This window comes from Pyrus communis, chromosome 2, assembly GCF_963583255.1.
Source record: "Pyrus communis chromosome 2, drPyrComm1.1, whole genome shotgun sequence".
Classification (NCBI taxonomy): Eukaryota; Viridiplantae; Streptophyta; class Magnoliopsida; order Rosales; family Rosaceae; genus Pyrus; species Pyrus communis.
In genome coordinates, this window is record NC_084804.1 from 17308730 (window position 1) to 17330523 (window position 21794).

Genomic DNA, 21794 nt, shown 5'->3' on the forward strand with positions numbered 1-21794 from the left:
GGCTGGTAGCGGTCCGTCCGATGTAGGACGTAGGCTCATGTGCTCATGTGAGGCTAGGCACTTATATATATAATTATATAATTAGATTATAATTTGTCAACGGCTTCTCAAATAACGGTGGATTATTCTATTCAATCGCAAACTTTAATCTAACGAATCAAGACCAAGTCCTTCCCCTCGTGCTTTACAAAATGGAATGCAAACTAAACAATTTCAATATTCAAAGATTACGTAATTAGGCGATGTTAATCAGTGATTAACTGATCTGAAAAGCTGGAAGACATAGAGATTAGCGCAAGAAAATCTTGATTTGGGTTTGGTTAATTGAGGAAATGGGGTTCTTCAGTACGATTTTTGGGTTCTGCGGATTCGGACTCGGGATTTCAATCGGCCTCGTAGCTGGATATTTCCTGTTCATTTATGTCCAATCTTCTGATGTTCAGGTGGTACTCTCTTTGCATTCTTGTATCTGACATATATATATAATATTGTCATTTTTCGTTTATATTTGTTTATATTTTTGGAATTTTTTTTGTTTTGGGTTTTGATTATTCGTCAACATGTAATTTGATTTGTTCTTATCTGCTTTGATTGCTCTGGGTTTCCTTATTTTCTTCATCCGTGTAAATGGGTTTTGATTAATATGCTGTGGGATTTCTTCATTTAATCATGATGTGCGATAGTCAAATTCAGGAACAGCATTGAAGTGTGGTAGTAAAATTCACATTGATCAATTTTTAAATCGAGGGATCAAACTGATGGGACACCTTTGGTAAAATCCTTATATAATATGTGTATATGTGTGTTTTGTTGATACATACATATATAGATACTATATTATATGTATGTGTATACATTGAGTGTGTGTTGCAGCATTGCTATCTGCATTTTTTTATATAGTATTTTGTTAAAAAATAAATATCTTCTGGATTTAGAAGCTGATGTAGTTGGAGAGATTTTTAATTTAGCTTGACTTTCAAGAAACAAGCAGTATAGGTGCTCTGTGTTCCTTTTTTTTTTGTTTTTTGGTCAATAGGTGCTCTGTGTTCAGCATTGCTAAATTATCAACTCAATACTACATGACTGTCGATTTATTAAATTATTGACTCACTGTTTTTTGTTTGGTTTAAAGTAACTTTTACTACATTATAACTGTAGATAAAGAAAAGATTGGAACAAACGAGAAAAGAAGGTGATGCACATTGTTTGTTGCATATTTGTGGAAAAATATGACATGTCTATCTTTGTTTGTGTAACTCTAATAGTTTGAATTGTGTTTGTTAGAATCCTGAAATTCGTCCCTTGGTTGATCAAGATACGGAGACATTGCAGCGTATGCTTCCCGAAATACCTCAGTGGGTGAAAAATCCAGACTACGATCGTGTCAGTAACTATTCTTTCATAATGTTAAATAACATGGTGTTATAGCATTTACATTCTCTTTGACATTTTCTTTTTTCCCATGTGAAGCTTGACTGGCTAAACAGATTTCTTGAATATATGTGGCCGTATCTAGACAAGGTGCTTGAAACTCATCTAGCTCCTTTGCTTTTCTCATATAATCTTGACTTTTTATTGATGCTTCATGGCTTTCTGTTTTATTCTTCTGTAGGCAATCTGCAAGACTGCAAAAGAAATTGCAAAGCCCATAATTGCTAAGGAAATTCCAAATTACAAGATTGATTCTGTTGAGTTTGAAACACTGACCTTAGGTTCCTTACCACCGACTTTCCAAGGTTCGTTAACTTGATATTCCACAAACACCTCATCAGAGAGTTATTAGGAACTTCTATTCCAGCTTTGGCAGTTCACTGTCTTCTTGAACTCTGTGTGTGTGTGCGCGCGCGCGTGCGCATACACACGCATATTTTGTAAAAAGTGTTTTCCAAACATCACATTCATTTTTTTGCATCTTATTGGTTATAGGCATGAAAGTTTATGTCACTGATGAGAAAGAGTTGATTATGGAACCCTCCATAAAATGGGCTGGAAACCCTAATGTCCTTGTTGCTGCTAAAGCATTTGGAATGAAAGCAACCGTTCAGGTTTTCTGTTCTGTGCTAGGAATATGTTCTACCGTTAATTTTTGTGTCCTTTGATTGCTTCTATTAATGTTGTACTGTTTGCTTCACTTCAGGTACTGGATTTACAAGTTTTTGTTGCACCGCGTATCACCTTGAAGCCGTTGGTTCCAAGCTTTCCTTGTTTCGCACAAATAAACGTGTCTCTCATGGATAAGGTTTGTGTTTTGGTGAAATAAAAATTTAATAGTGGCGTCGTACTGGCCCTTTGGGTCTTAATAACATAGAACTATATATTTACTTATCTTGTTTTCAAGGAAGTTGCCATTGTTTTCTCCGTGATGGCTACAGTATTGTAACCGCAACTACATAGTTCTATTCTACTATAATGTCGAAGCTCCTCTTTATTTTACAAGTTTTAGGGTACACACATTACAATGTTCATTTTTAGGAAGTCCAGATCAATCCTGATTAAGTATATTCAGGATTGTCTTTCGTCAAGAATATATTCTTTGTTGAATCTATTTAGTGTTTTCCTTATGATTTTCCATGAGAGCTTATGTAGATCTTATGCTTTCCAGTGCTAATTCTTCAATCTTTTCCGTGATTATTTTCTTGTGGTTTTGCAGCCTTATGTTGATTTCGGATTAAAGCTTTTCGGCGTTGATCTTATGGCAATACCTGGCCTTTATAGATTCGTCCAGGTAGAATGTCAATGTCTTTCTCTGTTTCTGTTCTTTGCACGTATGTGATCAACTTATTCTTAATCACGGTGTTATGCTTATCAGTTTCATAATAGTAGTTTTAACCGTGTTAGAAACGGTTTTTCCGCAGGAGCTAATCAAAGATCAGGTTGCTAACATGTATCTGTGGCCCAAAACTCTCGAAGTGCCAATAATGGACCCAGCAAAGTACGTCTCTGTATTTGTCTGAAATTTATTGTCACTACATACTTTTTGTTTCTTTTAAGTTTTGGCTGACAAAGTTATTCGACGTTGCAGAGCCTTTAACCGGCCTGTAGGAATGCTCCATGTGAAGGTTCTGAGGGCAATGAAGTTGAAAAAGAAGGATCTTCTTGGTGCTTCAGACCCTTATGTGAAATTAAAGCTCACCGAGAACAATATGCCTTCGAAGAAGACCACTGTCAAGCACAAGAACCTGAACCCTGAATGGAATGAGGAATTTAACTTGGTTGTTAAAGATCCAGAGTCTCAGGCCTTAGAACTTCTTGTTTACGACTGGGAGAAGGTATGGTATACCAGTTTACCATCGAAAGTCATATTGTATGTTATGGCACTTAAGAATGGGCAAAACAAAACAAACTCGAAAATCGAAAACAAAATAACCAAGACAAATAACACCAAGAATTAATGTGGTTTGGCTATTTGCCTACGTCCACAGGGCATCAACAACAAAATCTTTCACTATATGATGCATTTTATTCCTTGTGTAGGTGGGCAAACATGATAAAATGGGTATGAATGTAGTACCTATGAAAGATCTACCCCACAATGAGCCAAAAGTTATGACTCTCGACCTCCTTAAAAACATGGACTTGAATGATGCCACAAATGAGAAGCAGCGGGGGCAGCTTGAAGTGGAATTGCATTATAAACCTTTCAAAGAGGAGGACATGCAAAAAGGATTTGATGAAACACTGACAGTACAGAAAGCTCCCGAGGGAACGCCACCCGGTGGAGGTTTGCTTGTTGTTGTAGTTCATGAAGGTCAAGATCTTGAAGGAAAGCACCACTGTAATCCGTCTGTAAGACTTATTTTCAGAGGGGAGGAAAAGAGAACCAAGGTATGAGAGCACCATCTTTATGTTTATCAGTTATCATACACTGACACAAACACTCGAGAATGTATGCATCTTGGAGTCGTAGAAAATGCCGGAAGTCTGCGATTTTAAGATTGTTTCTTGTTATGTTTATCAATTTCCTTTGAGCTGTGCAGGTGCTAAAGAAAAGCAGAGATCCAAGATGGGCAGAGGATTTTCAGTTCATGTGTGAGGAACCTCCTACTAATGACAAACTACATGTGGAGGTTGTCAGCACCTCGTCGAGGATGGGCCTTCTGCATGGAAAGGTGCGAATCATGTCTCATTTTTGCTTATTATTGCAAATGGACAGCTATCCCGGATAATGTTGTGAATACCTCCTATGTCAAGCAACTGCACTCAACTTTCCATCCAAAAGGACTTGTAGTTTGCCTTTCGGATGTTATGAAAAATTCTTTCCGCATCCTTGTTTTGTTTATATTATCTGACAAAATCATTCGTATTTTGTGGAATCAGGAGTCTCTGGGATATGTTCAAATCACTCTTACGGATGTCGTTTCAAACAAGCGAATCAATCAGAAATACCATCTTATAGACTCGAAGAATGGTCAAGTGCAGATCGAGCTGCAATGGAGAACTGTCGAATGAGCTCAAAGTTCATTTTTCTTCTTAATTTTGTTACACCCGGAAACCGTTCCCTTGATTAAATTGATACAGGTTGAGTCCATAGCATAATACATACGACGGTGAGATGGAATTTATATACTCAATTTTCGTCAAACGATATCGATTTGTTTGGTGTTTTTGTGCATGATCGTTGATAATATCCATTACAACGAATCTTATTACAAAGTGAAATCCTTGATAATATCCATTTAATGGGTTTGCATTGCTCACACTGGGTTAAAATTAGCATGATTTTAAAGTTTTATATATTCCAATATAATGATGATATATTTTTAGAGAAATCATAATTAGAGTTAACATGATTACAAGTTCGCTGCACTCAAATACGATAAAAAGAATATTAGGGAAATCAAAATTGAATTAAGATTATGAGTTTAAATAGTGATATTTTAGGGGTGTGATATCCACACACTTCATCTTACTTCTCACACACCCTTTTAATTTTTGGCCGTTGGATCGGATGAATTGAAGAAGATCAACGGATAAAAATTATCAAGGGGTGTGTGAGAAGTAAAATAGGGTATGTGGATAGCACACTCCATATTTTACTTTAATCTGATGTGGGGTTGAGGGGCGTATTGTACATAGAGTTTGATGGACTTTGTTCGACTCTCAAATTCAAGTGTGTTAAATATAGATTTTTACCAAAAATATTAGAGTATCTCCAAATGAGATGTCAAAATGTCCAAATTAGCAATAACGGTAACAAAAAGCAGCATTAATGTTTTCCAACCAAGAAACCAAATCTGATATGACATGACATGGATTGACATCTCTCCCCCTTGCTGCCAAATTTGACAACACCTTCAAATTTGTTTAATTAATTATTAAATGCTTTTTATTAATTTTTTATTGTTTAAACCATTATTCTTTTGTTTCTTTTCATTCCCAATGCAAAGAAAATACATATGAATTATTATTTTATGTTTAAATTTGACATATCGGTTGAAGATTAAAAGTTTAAAAGATGCCAAAGTGCCACTTAAGCCTTCAAGTTTAAATTTTAGGTTTAAAATATGACATCTCCTTTGGATATGGTCTTAGGGGGTAGAAAGTCAATAAAGAGTCTCACTTTTGAGAGAGTATTCTTAGCATTTCTCTAGTTTTTTAAAGAGTCAACAAACGTCATAAAGACTTTTATGACTTCTAAGAAGTCATAAAAATCTTGTGGTATTTAATTATGAGTTTTTGTGAGTCTTTAAAATTTAGGTGTATTAAAAATTTCACTTATTTCAAAGTATTTTAAAAAGTCATGGATTTTTTTTATAGACTTTGAGTATTTTTATAGTAAGTTTTTTGTCATAGAAAATCTAACCTTTCCACCTAAGATTTTGATGAATTTTATTTTTCTTAATTCTCTAATGTATACTCTACCATTCACCATATTACAATGACTATCATTATCATCACTTCCACCACCTTACCATGACCATCTCCTCCATCCAATCACCACCGCCCCCATCCCTACCCCCACCACCTAGCCACCACAATTCTTACCCTACTATTATCACCGCCACCAAAGACACCAACTTTGCTACTGTCATCTTGATGACAATCACCACATGACACTTCCACTACCATCGTTTCCACGATCATCTTGTAAGACCACTTTATCATGGTTATGGTCACCATTTCAATAATGAAAACTTCAAAATAATACTACTTATTAATAACTTGTTCTTTAAAATGTCCTTGACAATCCACATTATTTAAAAAAAAATGTTCTAGCATTGAACTCTATAGAATTCGGCAGAAGTCTATGGAATTTATAGAATTTATAGTAGTCAGTAATTCTATCAAAGTCTATCACATTAAAAACTCAAACGTCCATATAAATCTCAATACACTACACCCCCTAAATTGCAAATAGAAGAATTATAATTTTGAAAAATTAATTGAACTTTGATATATTAGTTTAACCAACGGATAATGCTAGGAAGACCAAATTTTTAAGGGAACGTTAAGACCAACTCCAATGGTGGGTTAAAAGCCAAATTACCCCCCAAAATTTCCCCCCAAACCCACTCCAACCCAAGGGGAAATTTTAGGCTAAATGCTAAATACTAAACCAATACCAAATTCCCCCCAAAATTTAGCCCAGAAATCGGAGTGGACTTCACCCAATATTTTTCGGAATTTAAATTTTTTTAGATTAAAATATTTATAAAGTTAATTTACGATGGTCTATATATTTATTTTTTTTAAAAAAATTTAATTTAACAAAAAAAATAGCCTAAGTTCATTCTTTAATAATCCCGGGCTAAAATTTTAGGCTAGAACGGTTGGAGCAGAAAAACTGTTTCTGGGCTAAAAGCTAAATTTTCCGGGCTAAAAAATTTGGCTTTTAGCCCAACCATTGGAGATGGTCTAATGAAAAGGGCTTGGGCTAACTTTTATTTAATAAAAAAATCACCCTAAACTATTATTTAATAAAAAGGGCTTAAGTTTTAATCATACAGACACAAAACTTATATTTCATGCCCTACAAAAACTAAAACACACAGGCTCAACGAAAAACCCAAAAAGCCCAAAAAGCATAACAATTAATATTTCAAAAATGCCCTTAACGGAGCCTAAACCAGACCCATTAGCCAAACTAGTAGTTACAAAATTCAATCATCCCTCCAACGCTATTAATATCAGAATACCAACCACCTCCTTGCTTGAAACAACAAATCTAACCAGAAATAAATTCCATTGCTTGAAATCGCAAGTTCTCAAACCAAAAACTACATTTGAAGGCTACAAACTGAAAAAATTTGAAAAGCAAAATCGGAGAAATACAGGTACGAACCTAGGAATTCTGATATTCTTGATGATTTCTTGCTTTAATTTACTACATATGTATATTTGCATGTTTGAGATTCTAAAAAAATGAATTGTGTTTCCAGTTCAGAGTATTTTGATTTGCATCTAGATGAAAACACACACAAAAAAAAAAAAGGGGGGGGGAAATAAAAGCAACAAAGAAGAAATAGAGGTACGTACCACACAATTTATGATATTCTCGATGATTTTATTACTGTTTTTAAAATATTCATATCTTAATTTAAATCTATTCTAAATACTAATTAGTACCACAAATTACTTAAAAATATCAAAATCTTTTAAACTGAATATGTTCAGATATTCACTACTAATTTTTTGCTATTTCAGCTAGCCAAATGACAAAAACTCCAATAACTAATCAATTTATCGTAAGCATCTCCAACAATAATGGTTATTTTAACATAAAATTTTGAACTAGTTTATTATTTAAAATCGCCATCTTTTTATGTTTTATTATCATAATTAAAAGGAACCAGCCCACTATCTTTCCAGAAGCACCTCTCAAACTCTCTTTCTCTCACGTGTCTATCTTTCCTTTCCCTTTCTCGTCGTGTCCGCCTTCTTCCCATTTCACATTTTCTTTCTCAAACTTCCTCTCTCCATGTGATCTCTTTCTTTCTCAATTGAAATCCTAAAAAAAATTTCCTTTGTGTTGGATGGTTAATTGGAATGTCAGATTGGAGGCTCGAAACCAAGTCGATAATGGAAAATGAGGGGCCTGGGATAGCTCTACTTGGTCTGAAAGTTCAAGGCCCGCCGCTTCAAGGTCTTGAAGTACGGCGTCATAATCTTGAATGACCTCAAAAAGATATCCAATCTTAGCATGGAAGGTGAGTGTCGAGCTTCAGATTGTTGGTAATTCCATCTAGGTTTTTTGCTAGTTCGATTGGGCTGTGGGGATATTACCATCGGAGGTAGATGAAATGTCACCATCGAGAAAGGCATATGGTGCTGCCGTGGACAAAGAGGGTAGGTGTAATCTTGCTTACTGCATCACCACCTTAACTCCGACTGATTCCGAAACAGCTCACCGAAAATAATGGAAGATGATAAAAGCATGTTGTATGATTGTAAATTATTTAATTGCTTAAGGTCATTTTGGGTACATGAAAGTTTCATTAAAGGCTCAGTGCCTCTTTGAAAAGAGATTTGAGCAGAAGCTGAAAAGCTGGTTTTTCAAAGCTGGTTTTTGCTGCTTTGAACTTTTAGCTTTTTTTCATCCAAAACTATGAAAAAAAAAGTTGGTTATAAGATTTTACCGAACACTATAAAGAATCCAGCTTTTTTTTTTTTTTCTTTTATAGCCGTTTTTTAAAAAATTTAAGCAGTACCAAACTGGTACTTTGTGGGAAAAATTCTGACGGCACATAAACATGGGGTGCCGTAGATTCTGGTGGGATTATAGGATCATGATGTGTTGTTTTCTCCCCTGGATGTGAATGGCTAGAAGATTGCTCCTCAACTTTTAAGACAATCTCTTCTTGATCATCATAGCTATACCCACAGTTTAATGCTTGAATCTGAAATCCTTGATGGGTTCTTTCAATGTACAATTTAGTTGATTCCAACAATATAGAAAATTTGTCCTCCACTGAGAGCTCTTGTAGCACATTAGGTTGCTCAAAATATTGCTCAAGATGCTTTTTCAAACTTATAGTGTAGAACTCTGAATAGGGATTGTTCCAATGCCTTTTGGAGTTGATTCTCATATTGATATGTTTTTGGACAAACTCAGGAAAATATTCTCTTTTGAGGCACTTCAAAAGATCATGGGTCTTCAAACAGCAAAAGGCACAAACTGTAGGTTTAAACCCATAAAAAAACCTTTTTCTGCTAAAGAAACCCATAACAACAATCGTCCTGGTGGTGGCTCCATCATTGAACTGCTCTCAAACTTAACAAGCCTACAAAAATAAAAACAAAATCAACAAGTAAATAAAAAGATATATATACAAATAATTAACTAAGAATATGATAAACACAAATTATTTGAAAAAATCCCTGGCAATGGCGGCAATTTCTTGATAAGGATTTTTACCACCTGCAAAAGTAGGGTCCCTTAAAAATACTTGCAATAGTACAAGGTTGTCATAGTATAGCAGCTCAAGCAAGGTCATTTCCACAGAGATTGAATGAATAATTTGTATTTATATTAATCCTTAACTAATTATTTAGATCAATTTTGTGAAAAGGATGAATTTGGAATTTAAAATAATAAAAACGAATTTAAATTAAAAATAATTAAATAAATTAACTAGAGAACAATTTAAAGAAAATCAATTTGTAAAAGCCCTAGGGTTCAACCGTCACCTCAACAATCCTACGTAATTCTTCCAATTACTTATGAATTACCCATGCATATTTTGAAGGTTAGGTTTTCCTAATATATATTCTACTTGGAACCTCCAACACAGAACGTATATCTAACATGCAACTTGTCCGGACGTTCGAATCAAATATGAATATGAGGGACTCGTTAAGTTTTATGAAAACCCTTTGAAAAACCATGCAACCTTTAAGACGTGGTGTTCATCTTAAGTGAAATTACAATTATTAATCACAGGAAGCCAGCGTCAATTTCAGGGAACCTTCAAACCAAAATTGCATCAAATTACTTTTCCTAAAGATCCTAATGGTGATCAGGCATTAAGACAATTAGACAGTTTAAAACAGTGATCAATAATTCAAAACATGCATGCATAATATCATAGGTAAATTGAAAAGAAACTACATATTCTTGCAAAGGCTCAAGGCTTCGCCCTATCAAAAGAAATTAATTACGAACAATCATAAAACAAAATATTATTGAGAATAAGGATAGAAAGCACCTAGAAAATAAACTTAAACTATCAAAGGCTTGTGCGTCTCCTCCTCTCTTCTCTAAAACCCTAATGGCTAAATATCTTTATTTAAACTACTACAAAATAAAACCCTAAAAGGTCTTAGAATAAAACTAGGAAACATAATAAAATAATAAAACAGAAAATAAAAGGTTTCCTATTTGAACTAAAATTCGGACTTCTCATAAAATCAGACTTTTGACCGACCAAATCAACTCTGATTTGGTCCCACAAGGTCTCCATTGAAAGCTTAAGTCATCCCCTACAAGTCCTCAGAAGGAATCTTCCTCAAACTATGCCATATTGACCCTCAAAATACCCAAAACATCCATAAACATCAATCTGGAAAAGCTGCGTGCTGGGCCTTTATTTCATTGCCAGGGTCAAACGGCTTGGTAGAAAAATCTAGAATTATGACACAATCATCTTGAAAGACTCCGAACAACCTCCAATTGGAATCACTCCAAAATTTGTCCGTTTAATCAATTTTTTCTTCAAAGGAAGTCAAATGTCCTACATTGAAAATATATAACAAAGAATCAAAATTCTACCAAAATAACCAATAAATTATAACTAAGAATAGTAAGGGTGGGCATAAAAACCGTCAAACTGCAAAACCGCATCGAACCGTATGAAAAAAAATCGAAAAAAATCATGTTGACCAGAAAAGTCAACTTTGAGTCAAAAACCGAACCGAACCGTTCAAACCGGTTCCGATTCTGGTTCTGGTTTCGAATGAACAAGAACCGGCCAGAACCGAACCGAACCGTTTTATTAATAATAAATAAATAATATATATATACACACATGTCATGATATAATAGGTTGACAAATTAGTTTCACCAAGTTGCAAAGCATTGGATCACATTCCAATTAGGTTTTACTCACTCACTATGTCACTCACCTCACCCTCCCTCACCTCACTCACACGGCCTCACCCCTCTCACATCCCCGATCCCCCATTTCGCACATCCGAGATTCGACCCTCACCATGGCCTCTCATCCAAAAATATCAACGATTCTCCCACAACCTCAGCTTTTGCAACGACCCTCATCATCCATTATCCGCGACAGCTCATGACTCTTTGTCCTCCATCCTCCCTCCTTGGTATTTTCTCTATCTTTTCCCATATTTGAGATTAGGAATATGGTTGAGTTCCACTGGTTTTCCATTCTCTTTTACTTGCACTATATATGTGTGGTTAACACTGTCTAATTCAGTCACTCTTGTCCTGCATTTAGGGCCATTTGTATATAGATGGTTTGTGGGGTTCAATAAGGGTGTTTTAAGTTCATAGATTCTACAGAAATGTCATTGGCTTTAATCTGCCTCCTTAATTTAGGGCCATTTGTTGAGCTAGAGTACTGCCAAAATTGCTCGAAATCAGTTGACCACTTTCTATTATACTCGGGTTCAGAGTTATGTACTTTCCTTTTCTTCTATGTGGTTCAATTGGTTCAGTTGGTTATGTGGTTCAGTTTGTGCAAAAGCTTCAGTTGCAATAGAATTCAAAATTTTAGGAATAAAAACAATTTACTTTTCTTTAATTTTGTAACATCAAAAGAAATATACTCACTTATATATAACAATCATCCACCAGATTCCCAAACTCACTTATCTATTTGAAGTTCACCTCCTTGAAAGGCATAAGCAAAATGCCTCTTTGCTGCCAGTAACAAAAATGTGAAATGTAAGTCATATTGATGAAAGCATATGGGTGATGAATAACACCCTATCTCAAACTAAAGTTTCAAGAAATAAGATGGAGCACCAGTAAAAACTAAAGGAAAAACAACACTCTAATTGACAACACTATTGCCCGGGGAAAAATAAAGTGTTTAACTGTGCTAAAATCAGTACGTTCGTAGCATGTTTACCCCTTCTAACACGATTTGAAGGTTAATTAACAATTTGTTTTTTTGGTTGCTCTGCAGTGGCACAACTGAAAATCAAGAATCTATCTTCACTGTGAGGAGAAAAGAAGATCTCATTAGTTCATCAATACCAAATCTATGGCATGAATTGACCTCAAAGCTTCACTGTAAAAGCATTGGAAGACTGTCTTCATCAAATTCCTCCTAATAGTTTCTCTAAGGTATAAAATGGTTTAATTGTAGATCTTCTGAGTATGGCCTCTTATCTCTGTCTGGAGTTTCATTTCAGTTAAATTGTTCAAGTGAGAGGTTTGGGGCATCCAACTCGTGGCTTTGGAGAATAGGTTTAGCAATTAGCTTTGGAGCTCAACTGGGTTTTCTCCTTAATCTTTCACTTTTACATGATATGATTATACAGAAAGAGTAGGTATATTTGTTAGCAGATTCTATTTAATTGTTGTGTAATTAAATTTAAACTTGCAATTGGCTTCTTCAAACTTTTAAAACTAGGGAAGCCCATGCTTCCTCTCTGAAATAAGTTGTTTGATTCTACTTGCTCTCTGAAATAAGTTGTTTGATTGTGTACAGGAGATGTTGCTTGCTCTCTGAAATAAACCTGCAGTTTGCTTCTTCATTTTTTTTAGTTTGTTGACTAACTACCAATGCATATTTCTTTTAGTTGTCTCTTTTTGTTGACTTGGTGCCACTACCACCAAAGACATTTGCATTAAAAAAAGATGTGTTGCATGCAACTTTATATAATCAGTTTTAGAAGATGTATTTGAATGCATGATGATTTGGTGTTCAAATAATTTAGTATTTGGAACCATAAACCGGCAAGAACCAAATCGGAACGGGTGTAGACCGAACCGTAAGGTTCTAGTAATAAATTTAAGCGGAACCGCACCGAATCGAATTGTTGATATTTTCCGGTTCCAGTTCCGATTAAGGGGTGGAACCGCACCGAACTGCACCGTGCCCACCCCTAAAGAATAGGGTAAAATATATGGTATAATATGGATTCATCAGTGGGATTCCTCTGTTATTCCATGGAATTGCTATAAGTTGCTCCAGGTTAAAACTCAACCCACTTCTCCTCATCTCCTAGCTTTGTAAATGTATGAAGAATGCTAGAGATGAGAAGTTGGCATTCTTTTCTTGTGTATCATTTTCAGTTAAATTGTTTGGGAGAAGAACTTTTTGTTGTTCATTAAAAGAAGTTTCGGTGTCTTTTATGTTTTGATAATAGGTGCACCACATTTGAGGGAAAAGTTTTGTAGGATGGGGTTGTCTGACAAGAATATTGTTGCACTATCTGGGGGTCATACACTGGTAATTCTTCCACCTTGTTTGTATCTATATATGGTCTTCTTTGGTATCGGATAGACGCATTTACTCTGTGTCGCTTGCTCTGGTCTTATAGGGAAGGGCACATCCAGATAGATCTGGTATTGATAGTTCGTGGACTAATTAAGGAACTTCTGCAGTTTGATACCTCATACTTTGTGTAAGACTTGAAAAATTGGTGAAAATCTATCATTTTATGTCATGCTTGCACGTGGTTATGAACATTTGTTGCTACTCATTGTTGACATTGAACTGTTGAATAAGGAATGAGAGGGGTTGTTGAAACTTCCGACAGATGCAAGCTTTAGTTGAGGATCTTGAGTTCCGCAAATATGTTTATTTGTATGCAAAGGTAAATTGGGTGCTGGCTTGGTTCAGTCCTATTTTTCTTTTAATTAGTGTTGGGTTATTTATCACTGCTTTGATTATATTTACATACTTACGGTGTTTGTTTAGAGCTACTTTAATATTGTCGATTGACACTAATTTAATAATTCAAATGTGGTTCACCCATATTCTGGTGTGCGTAATTGATCAACCCTGACCTGCCAACCACTTGGAAAATGATAGATTTAGATTGAGCTATTTATAAGATGGTTTACTTATTAGCTCTTAATTTCTTATAAACTTTGTAAGTTGTAAGCAATCCAATAGGAAATGGAGCTTTAATAAAAAAAAGAAAAAACTTTAATGAAAAAGGCTTGGGCTATAGAAAAGAACAGGCCCCAAAATTCTTCTCGAGCTGGATTACAAAGCCCACAACACTCGAAAATAAGTTTTCTAAATTGCCCCTAACGAAAACAAAACAAGGCCCATTAAAAATTTGAAACTAATTACACCCTTCTACCAACCCATTTTAATGAAACTGGCAATTGCAGAGCTATAACTAGCATTTCGATTTCTACAAAACTAGACATCTTCCAAAGCGCAAGAAATCTTCAATTTCAAGGAAGTAGACGAAAGTTCATCAATGGCAGAAGAATCGGCGATTAAAATCTCATAACAACCACAAATTTCAGGCGAACAAGAGATACTAAACTTACATCCTTGTTAACTTCTCAATTTCAAAATACAGTAATATGTATGTTTGCATGTTCGTGATTCCATAAACCTATAAATTCTTACTTAGAAAACACTACAAAATGATTAATTTTCTTTTTACTGCAGTTTGATAACTACTCAATTTTTTTTGATAAAAAAATTGTGTGTTTCCTACTTTTCTTCAATTTCATATATAATGTATAATGTTGGGGTAGTTCAAGCAATATTATGTGTTATTTTTTGTTATAATGTATAACTTTGGGATAGTTCAAGTAATATTGTGTGTTATTTTTTGTTCAATTCCACAATTAGTGTGGGTTATATTGCTCTAGTTCTAGAAACGGTGTTTATTTGGTTACCTCTCATAAACATTGGGGGGTTATTTTTTATCACTTTTACAAAATAGTGCGGGTTATTATGTTGTACTTCTGGAAATACTTTCTGTTGGTTTTTTTTTTCTAGTTCGAGAAATTGTGTGCGTTATGTTAATTCATGATCACAAATAGTTTTGGATATTTTGTTGTAGTTCACGACAAATGTTGATTTTGCTCCCTTTCATAAACAGTGCAAGTTGTTTTGATTCGATTTCAGAATTACTATGAGTGTTTTTGTTGTCGTTACAAAAAATGTGCAGGTGAGTTTGTTTCACTTTCAGAAAAACAATGTTGGTTAGTTTGACGTAATTCCACAAATAGTGCTTATTTTCTTACCTTCCAGGCACATTGTGGGTTATTTTGGTTCTCTTTCATAAACAGTGCGGGTTGGTTTGGTTCAGTTTCAGAAATACTATGAGTTTTTTTGTTGTCGTTACAAAAATTGTGTGGGTGAGTTTGTTTCATTTTCAAAAAAATAGTGTTGGTTAGTTTGAGATAATTCCAAAAATAGTGTTTATTTTCTTACCTTCCAAACACATTGTGGGTTATATTGGTTCATTTCATAAATAATGTGAGTTTGTTTAGCGTAGTTCCATAAATAATATGAATTATTTTCTTATCAAGAAATAGTGTCCTGACAATTTTCATTGTTGCAAATGGAACAAACAAAAACACTTACAATGAAGAGTTCAACTAAGAAAATACAAGTTAAAAAGAAGAAGGAATACCTCTAGTATAGATGCAACATGACTGGGTTTGCAACACAATGCAAGTAAACAAGCCTATGCTACTACAACATCAAGATGTACATGACGAACTAGCGAAGAAACTATTTTGGAGTCTACTAAAGATATACATGGACGGGCCCTTGATTACAATAGAAAGAAATAAGAAGTAGGACATGGACTCGATTAAAATCATTCAATGCTACAAGCCCAAAAAGCAAAAGTTCAGAGATCATAAACCAAGGGGAATATCCAGCGAATACGTTGTTCAAATCTAGATTAAACAACCAAGGAGTTGATCTTCCAAATACTGACAAGTCCACCAAATTTGGCGACGACGATCACCTCATCACCAAATACTTCAAATATGCAAAGATTGTCAAGAAACATATAACAAAAGCCTACGAAAAAAAATACTCCAAGACCGAACACCTGAGGGCGCAAAAGATACAGTTGCACTAATATGTGCACACCTCATTCAGTCACTCCTGTTGGTGAACTCTGGAACTTACATCACATGGAGTTTTCTAAAAATCTGTGGGAACTTGGAGGAGATAAACAATTACAACTGGGCAAAATGAGTAAGAGACTATCTCTTCAAGATGCTTGACAAAGCACAAACAAAAAAGAAGAAGGGAGGAGAAGAACTGACAACAAGCAACTATACCATCATTGTTTTGGTAAGAAATCAAATAATAGTATGAAATAACATGAATTGTTTCTTACAAAACCCACAAAACTAACTTCACTTTCTTAATTCGCACAATACTAGATGTCTTCACACAAATCTGGTGAAGACAATACAAGGACAAGAAAACATGATTCCAGCAATCACAAGATTAGACCTGGCAATTTCTTACACGACCCGTTAACACGACACGTAAACGACACGAAGATAACGGGTTTTGGGTCAACACGATAACTAATTGGGACATTACTGGGTCACACTATAATAACCCGCTAATAACGGATGCTTAACAAATTTACACGAGAGTGACACACGGGTAACTTGTTTCGACACGATAAGAAAAAAGTTATTTTGATGATTTTAATTTTTTAAACTACTAAAAAAAACCTACTATAAAATACAATAGATATAAAGAATATGTATATATTGTTTATTAATTATTATTCTATATAAATTTTAAAATTTAAGTTTTATTTATTTTTATTTTTTATAGTATTTTATAGGCAAAGATTGAGATTAAAAATCACAAAACACATTAAAAATAAAAATATCAAGTAATTTAAAAATACCAAACACATTAAAAAAATTATAATAGTTAATTTACATGTGCGAAAAATATGACAAAATATGCAAACGCTCGTAGTCGCATCCTCTATGCTTTGAGAATGGGTATATGATCATTTAAATTTTTAAAACCATACAAACTCTCATGAATAGTATTTTTAAGGGGCTTCAAAATAAACAAAATTCATAATCATTAATGTATAAGTCTGAAAAATGTGAAAGCATAATAAACGTTCATAATTGTATCCTCAACGCTTAGATGATGGTTACATGGTTGTTTAGATTTTTAAAACCCTCCAAATCTCATGAACATTTTTTTTATTTGAGTGCAAAATTAATGATAATTATTGTAGCAATGTGAAAAATGTAATCACTCGTAAAGAAAAGCTTTACAACTTTCATGAAGAGGTCAACTCCGAAATTTAATACACACACACACACACACTAATTTAGTATCCTATTTTACATTTTTTTGGTGTCAAATTATGTTTTTCATTTTCATTTTTATTGATTTAAAATATATTTTTCTTAACGAGTAACGGGTCGGGTCATATTACTTGATAATATTAACGGGTTGATTTCAGGTCGGGGCATATTACCCATTTACTTTAACGGGTATTACACGACACAATCCGTTAAGCTATCGGGTATGACACGAACACGAGAAACACGACACGAATGCCAGGTTTACACAGGATGAAACACAAGCATGATACATAAAGCATTGTGTGTGAAGACATCCTTGATTGCTTTATGTATCATGCTCGTGTCCCATCTTGTGATTGCTGGAATCATGTTTTCTCGTCCTTGTATTGTCACCACTAGATTTGTGTGAAGATGTATCCAGTACTGTGTGAATTAAGGAAGTGAAGTTAGTTTTGTGAAATTTGTAAGAAACAATTCATGTTTTTTCATACTATTATTTTGATTACTTACCAAAACAAGGACGGTGCAGTAACTTGTTGTCCGTTCTTCTCCTCAGTTTTTTTTTTTTTTTGGTGCTTTGTCAAACATTTTGAAGAGATAGTCTCTTACTCCTTTTACTTAGTTGTAATTGCTTATCTCCTCCAAGTTCCCACAAATTTTTAGAAAACTCTATGTCATGAAAGTTCCAAAGTTCGCAAACAGGAGTGACTAAATGAGGTGTGCACATATTAGTGTAGCGGTATCTTTTGCGCTCTCAAGTGTTTGGTCTTGGAGTAAATTTTTGTAGGCTTCCGTTATTATATGCTTCTTCTTGAAAATCTTTGCATCTTTGAAGTATTTTGTGATGAGGTGGTCGTCGTTGCTAAATTTGATAAACTTGTTAGTATTTGGAAGATCAACTCCTTGGTTGTCCAATCCAAATATTTGAACAACATTATCATTGGATCCCTTGGTTAATGATGTCCAAATTTGAACTTTTAGTTTTTGGGGCTGTAACATTGAACGATTTCATTAAAGTTCATGTCGGGCTTCTTCTTTCTTTTTGTTGTAATACAGGTCATGTCCATGTATGTCTTCAATAGACTCCAAAATGGAGTCGTTGCTAGTTCGTTACAGATATCTTGACGTTGTAGCATCATAGGCTTGTATACTTGCATTGCGTTTGCAAACCCGGTCATGTTGCATCTATACTGGAGGTATTCCTTCTTCTTTTTAACTTGCTTTTTCTTAGTTTACTCTTCATTGTAAGTGTTTTTGTTTGTTCCATCTGCAACAATGAAAATTGTTAGGACACTATTTTTTGAATTATAACAAAATAACGCATGTTATTTCTAGAACCATGTTAAATAAACTCACACTATTATGAAATGAATCAAAATAACCCCCACTGTGTTTGGAAGGTAAGAAAGTAAACATTATTTGTGGAATTACGTCAAACTAACCAACACTATCTTTCTAAAAGTGAACCAAAATCACATGCACTATTTTTTGTAACTACAACAAAAATATTCACAGTATTTGTGAAGCCAAACCAAAACAACCCACACTGTTATGAAAGCGAGCAAAATCAACATTAGTCCGTGAACTATGTATGATCATGAATTAACATAACATACACTATTTCTCGAACTAGAAAAAAAAAACCAATAGTATTTCTGGAAGTACAGCATAATAACCCGTACTATTATGTGAAAGTGATCCAAAATAACCCCCCAATATTTATGAGAGGTAACAAAAAAACATTGTTTTTGGAACCAGAACAATATAACCCACACTAATTGTGGATTTGAACAAAAAAATAACGCACAATATTGTTTGAACTATCCCAAAGTTATACACTATATATGAAATTGAAGAAAAGTAGTAGACACAGAATTTATTTATCAGAAAAATTGAGTAGCTATCAAACTGCAGTAAAAAGAAAATTAATCATTTTGTAGTGTTTTCGAAGTAAGAATTGATAGGTTTATGGAGTAAAAAACATGCAAACATACATATTACTGTATTCTCAAAGTGAGAATTTAACAAGGATGTGAGTTTAGTACCTTTTGTTCACCTTGAATTTGTGGTTGTTTTGAGATTTTTGATCACCGATTCTTCTGCCATTGATGAACTTTCGTCTACTTCCTAGAAATTGAATTCGAAATTGAAGATTTCTTGCGTTTTGGAAGATGTCCAGTTCGTAGAAATCAGAAGGGAGGTTATATTTATGCAATCGCAGGTCTCATTAAATTCAGTTGTTGGAGGGGTGTAATTAGTTTGAAATTGTTAACGGGCTGGGCATTGTTTCCGTTAGGAGTTTTGGAAACTTATTTTTAAGCGTTTTGGGCTTGGTAATCCAGTCATTGTAAAATTTTGGACCATGTTCTTATGGTTAATTTTGAGGTGCTTTTGGTTAAATAAAAGGCCGGTTTTTTGTTAAAATAGTCTCGGTCCAAGCCTTTTCCATTAAAGCTTTCTATTTTTATTTGACATTCCTTTTCTTACTTTTGCTAAATTTGGCGTATGACAGGATGCAGAAGCATTTTTAAGAGTTTATGCCGAATCTCATAAGAAACTTTCAGAGCTCGGGTTTACTCCAAACTCCACTTCCTTAAAGACAACTGCTAAGTACAGCACCATACTTGCACAAGAAGCGGTAGGAGTCGCACTTGCTGCTGTTGTTATGAACCTAGGCTACTTGTATGAAGCTCACAACAGAACCAAGTAGAGTCGTAGAAGTCGTAGACCTGCTTAACTGATTACCTCGATCTTCTTTTTTCTTTCCGGTTGGAGATTACCTTGATCCCTTATGAATAATTGATGCAGGCCTTTGCAGGTTAGTAGCTAATTGGCCAGTGGGAAGATATAAGAACTTTTTTGTTCACTTCGAGGAAAATAATAATGCACGGCGAACTAGTGACATGAACTCTTTCATCTACTCTCTTAAAAGTTTCTTTGGTATTTGAATGCTTGACATCTTATCAAGGGACTTACCGTTTGCATTCGATAATGAGGTTCACAGAATTACTTAGGGCCTGGCCTGTCTGGTATCGTATTAAAAAAATTTCAGAATTTTTCATAATGTTTCTTAAGAACAATTTTTAAAAACAATTTTCTTTAGTCCTTTTAGCCAAAATGGTATTTGAGATTTGCATAACTTCTCACTTTGGTCCCTAAGATTTGCATAACTCCTCATTTTGGTCCCTAAGATTTGAAATCAAAAGAATTGGCTCCCTTAGATTGTCCATCATCAATCATTTTGGTCATTCCATGAAAAATCTCCATTAAATAAGAGTAAATGACAAAAATACCCTCAATTTTTTGTCAAAACATTTTGGCCTATTGTTTGTTAAATTGAGGGTATTTTTGTCATTTTGATCCTTATTTAACATAACTTTTCGCGAAATGACCAAAATGATTGATGGTGGACAATCTCATGGACTATTTCTATTGATTTCAAATCTTAGGGACCAAAGTGAGGAGTTATGCAATCTTAGGGACTATTTTGGCTAAAAAAAACCTTTTGTCTAAGATCCAAAAACTTGTTTGGTTATGAGCTTCAAAATTGTATTTTATTTTAATAATTCAACATAAAAGAAAAAATAACCAACAACAACTTCCCGTTAATTAAAAAATTACTACCAAATTCAATTGGACAGATAAAGAGATCCAAAGAGAGAGTCGAAGGAGAGGAAAATGAGAGAGAAATGAGAGGGGAGATAAAGAAGGGAGGAGAGAGAGGATATGGAGAGGAGAGAGAAAGACATGACAATGATAAAGAGCTAGCAGAGAAAGATTAGAAGTGAGCGGAGATGAGAGAGAAAATATGGTTTGGAGTTTAAAAACTCTAAAAACTCACTTATTATGTTTTCTAGTTGGCTAATTTTTTTTTGTTTTTGTTTTGAACAAACAGTATTATCTACACTAAAGGGGAGGGTGGGCTTAGCATCACAATGGGTTAGCAATAATGTGGGTCAAATTTGCCTTTAGTGAGAATTGAACCTAAGACGTCTCACTAACAAATGAAGAGGAATACCACTAGATTGTAGTACTAAGTGGCAGAAGTAAGCTAATTTTTAAGTTAGTTTTGAATTCAATTTTTGAAAACTATCCAACCAAACAAGTATTTAAGCTGTAAAACTTTAAAAGTGTTTTCAAGTCTAAAAGTTGAATTCACAGAGTACCAAACAAGCTCTTAGTTTCCTTGTGTAATTTGGACGTTCGTGCATAAGGAGCTTGTGCAACAATAGACATTTTCTTGCATGTTCGCTAGTTTTGTTTATCACATTAATCTCCTTTTGTATTTGGATTTACAGGCACTTCACCTTGTGAACTAATACTGGTGTCATGTGCTTGGAATCTTAGTATTCCTTCCCCAATATATTGCTTCACTCTAGTTGTTATCCTTTTTAAAGTGAGATTCTTTCGACATGACGTATGTTTATTGATATTATCGATTAATTTAAATTATAAAATCCCTAAAATCTGAATAATGAACCAATTCGAGATTAAAAGTCTCAATCTAAAGTTTAAGATCTAATTGGTGATTCTACGCTCCGAATAACCGTGCCAATAATAAAAGCAAAGATGATGATTTTTTCTTTGAAGGAGTAAA

At 34.3% G+C, this 21794-nt stretch overlaps 1 protein-coding gene and 1 pseudogene across 1 annotated transcript; both read left to right on the plus strand.

Moving 5' to 3' along the window:
• Nucleotides 1-17: 17 nt before the first annotated feature.
• Nucleotides 18-4615, plus strand: LOC137726679 (synaptotagmin-2-like). The gene is made up of 12 exons (XM_068465619.1): nucleotides 18-443; nucleotides 1285-1383; nucleotides 1471-1521; nucleotides 1613-1736; nucleotides 1927-2045; nucleotides 2138-2239; nucleotides 2651-2725; nucleotides 2856-2932; nucleotides 3023-3269; nucleotides 3475-3825; nucleotides 3978-4109; nucleotides 4318-4615. Exons 1-12 carry the CDS (start codon nucleotides 333-335, stop codon nucleotides 4447-4449), a joined length of 1620 nt encoding a protein of 539 aa, XP_068321720.1. The 5' UTR covers nucleotides 18-332; the 3' UTR covers nucleotides 4450-4615.
• A 3404-nt stretch (nucleotides 4616-8019) lies between these two features.
• On the plus strand, nucleotides 8020-19907 carry LOC137724877 (L-ascorbate peroxidase 3-like; annotated as a pseudogene).
• The last annotated feature ends 1887 nt before the right edge of the window (nucleotides 19908-21794 follow it).

Excerpts from the sequence above, each read along its gene's own strand:
- LOC137726679 (XM_068465619.1), top strand. The coding sequence starts at position 333 with ATGGGGTTCTTCAGTACGATTTTTGGGTTCTGCGGATTCGGACTCGGG. Across the intron at positions 2,046-2,137 it reads GAATGAAAGCAACCGTTCAG|GTACTGGATTTACAAGTTTT; the intron begins GTTTTCTGTTCT and ends GCTTCACTTCAG. Across the intron at positions 2,933-3,022 it reads CCAATAATGGACCCAGCAAA|AGCCTTTAACCGGCCTGTAG; the intron begins GTACGTCTCTGT and ends TCGACGTTGCAG.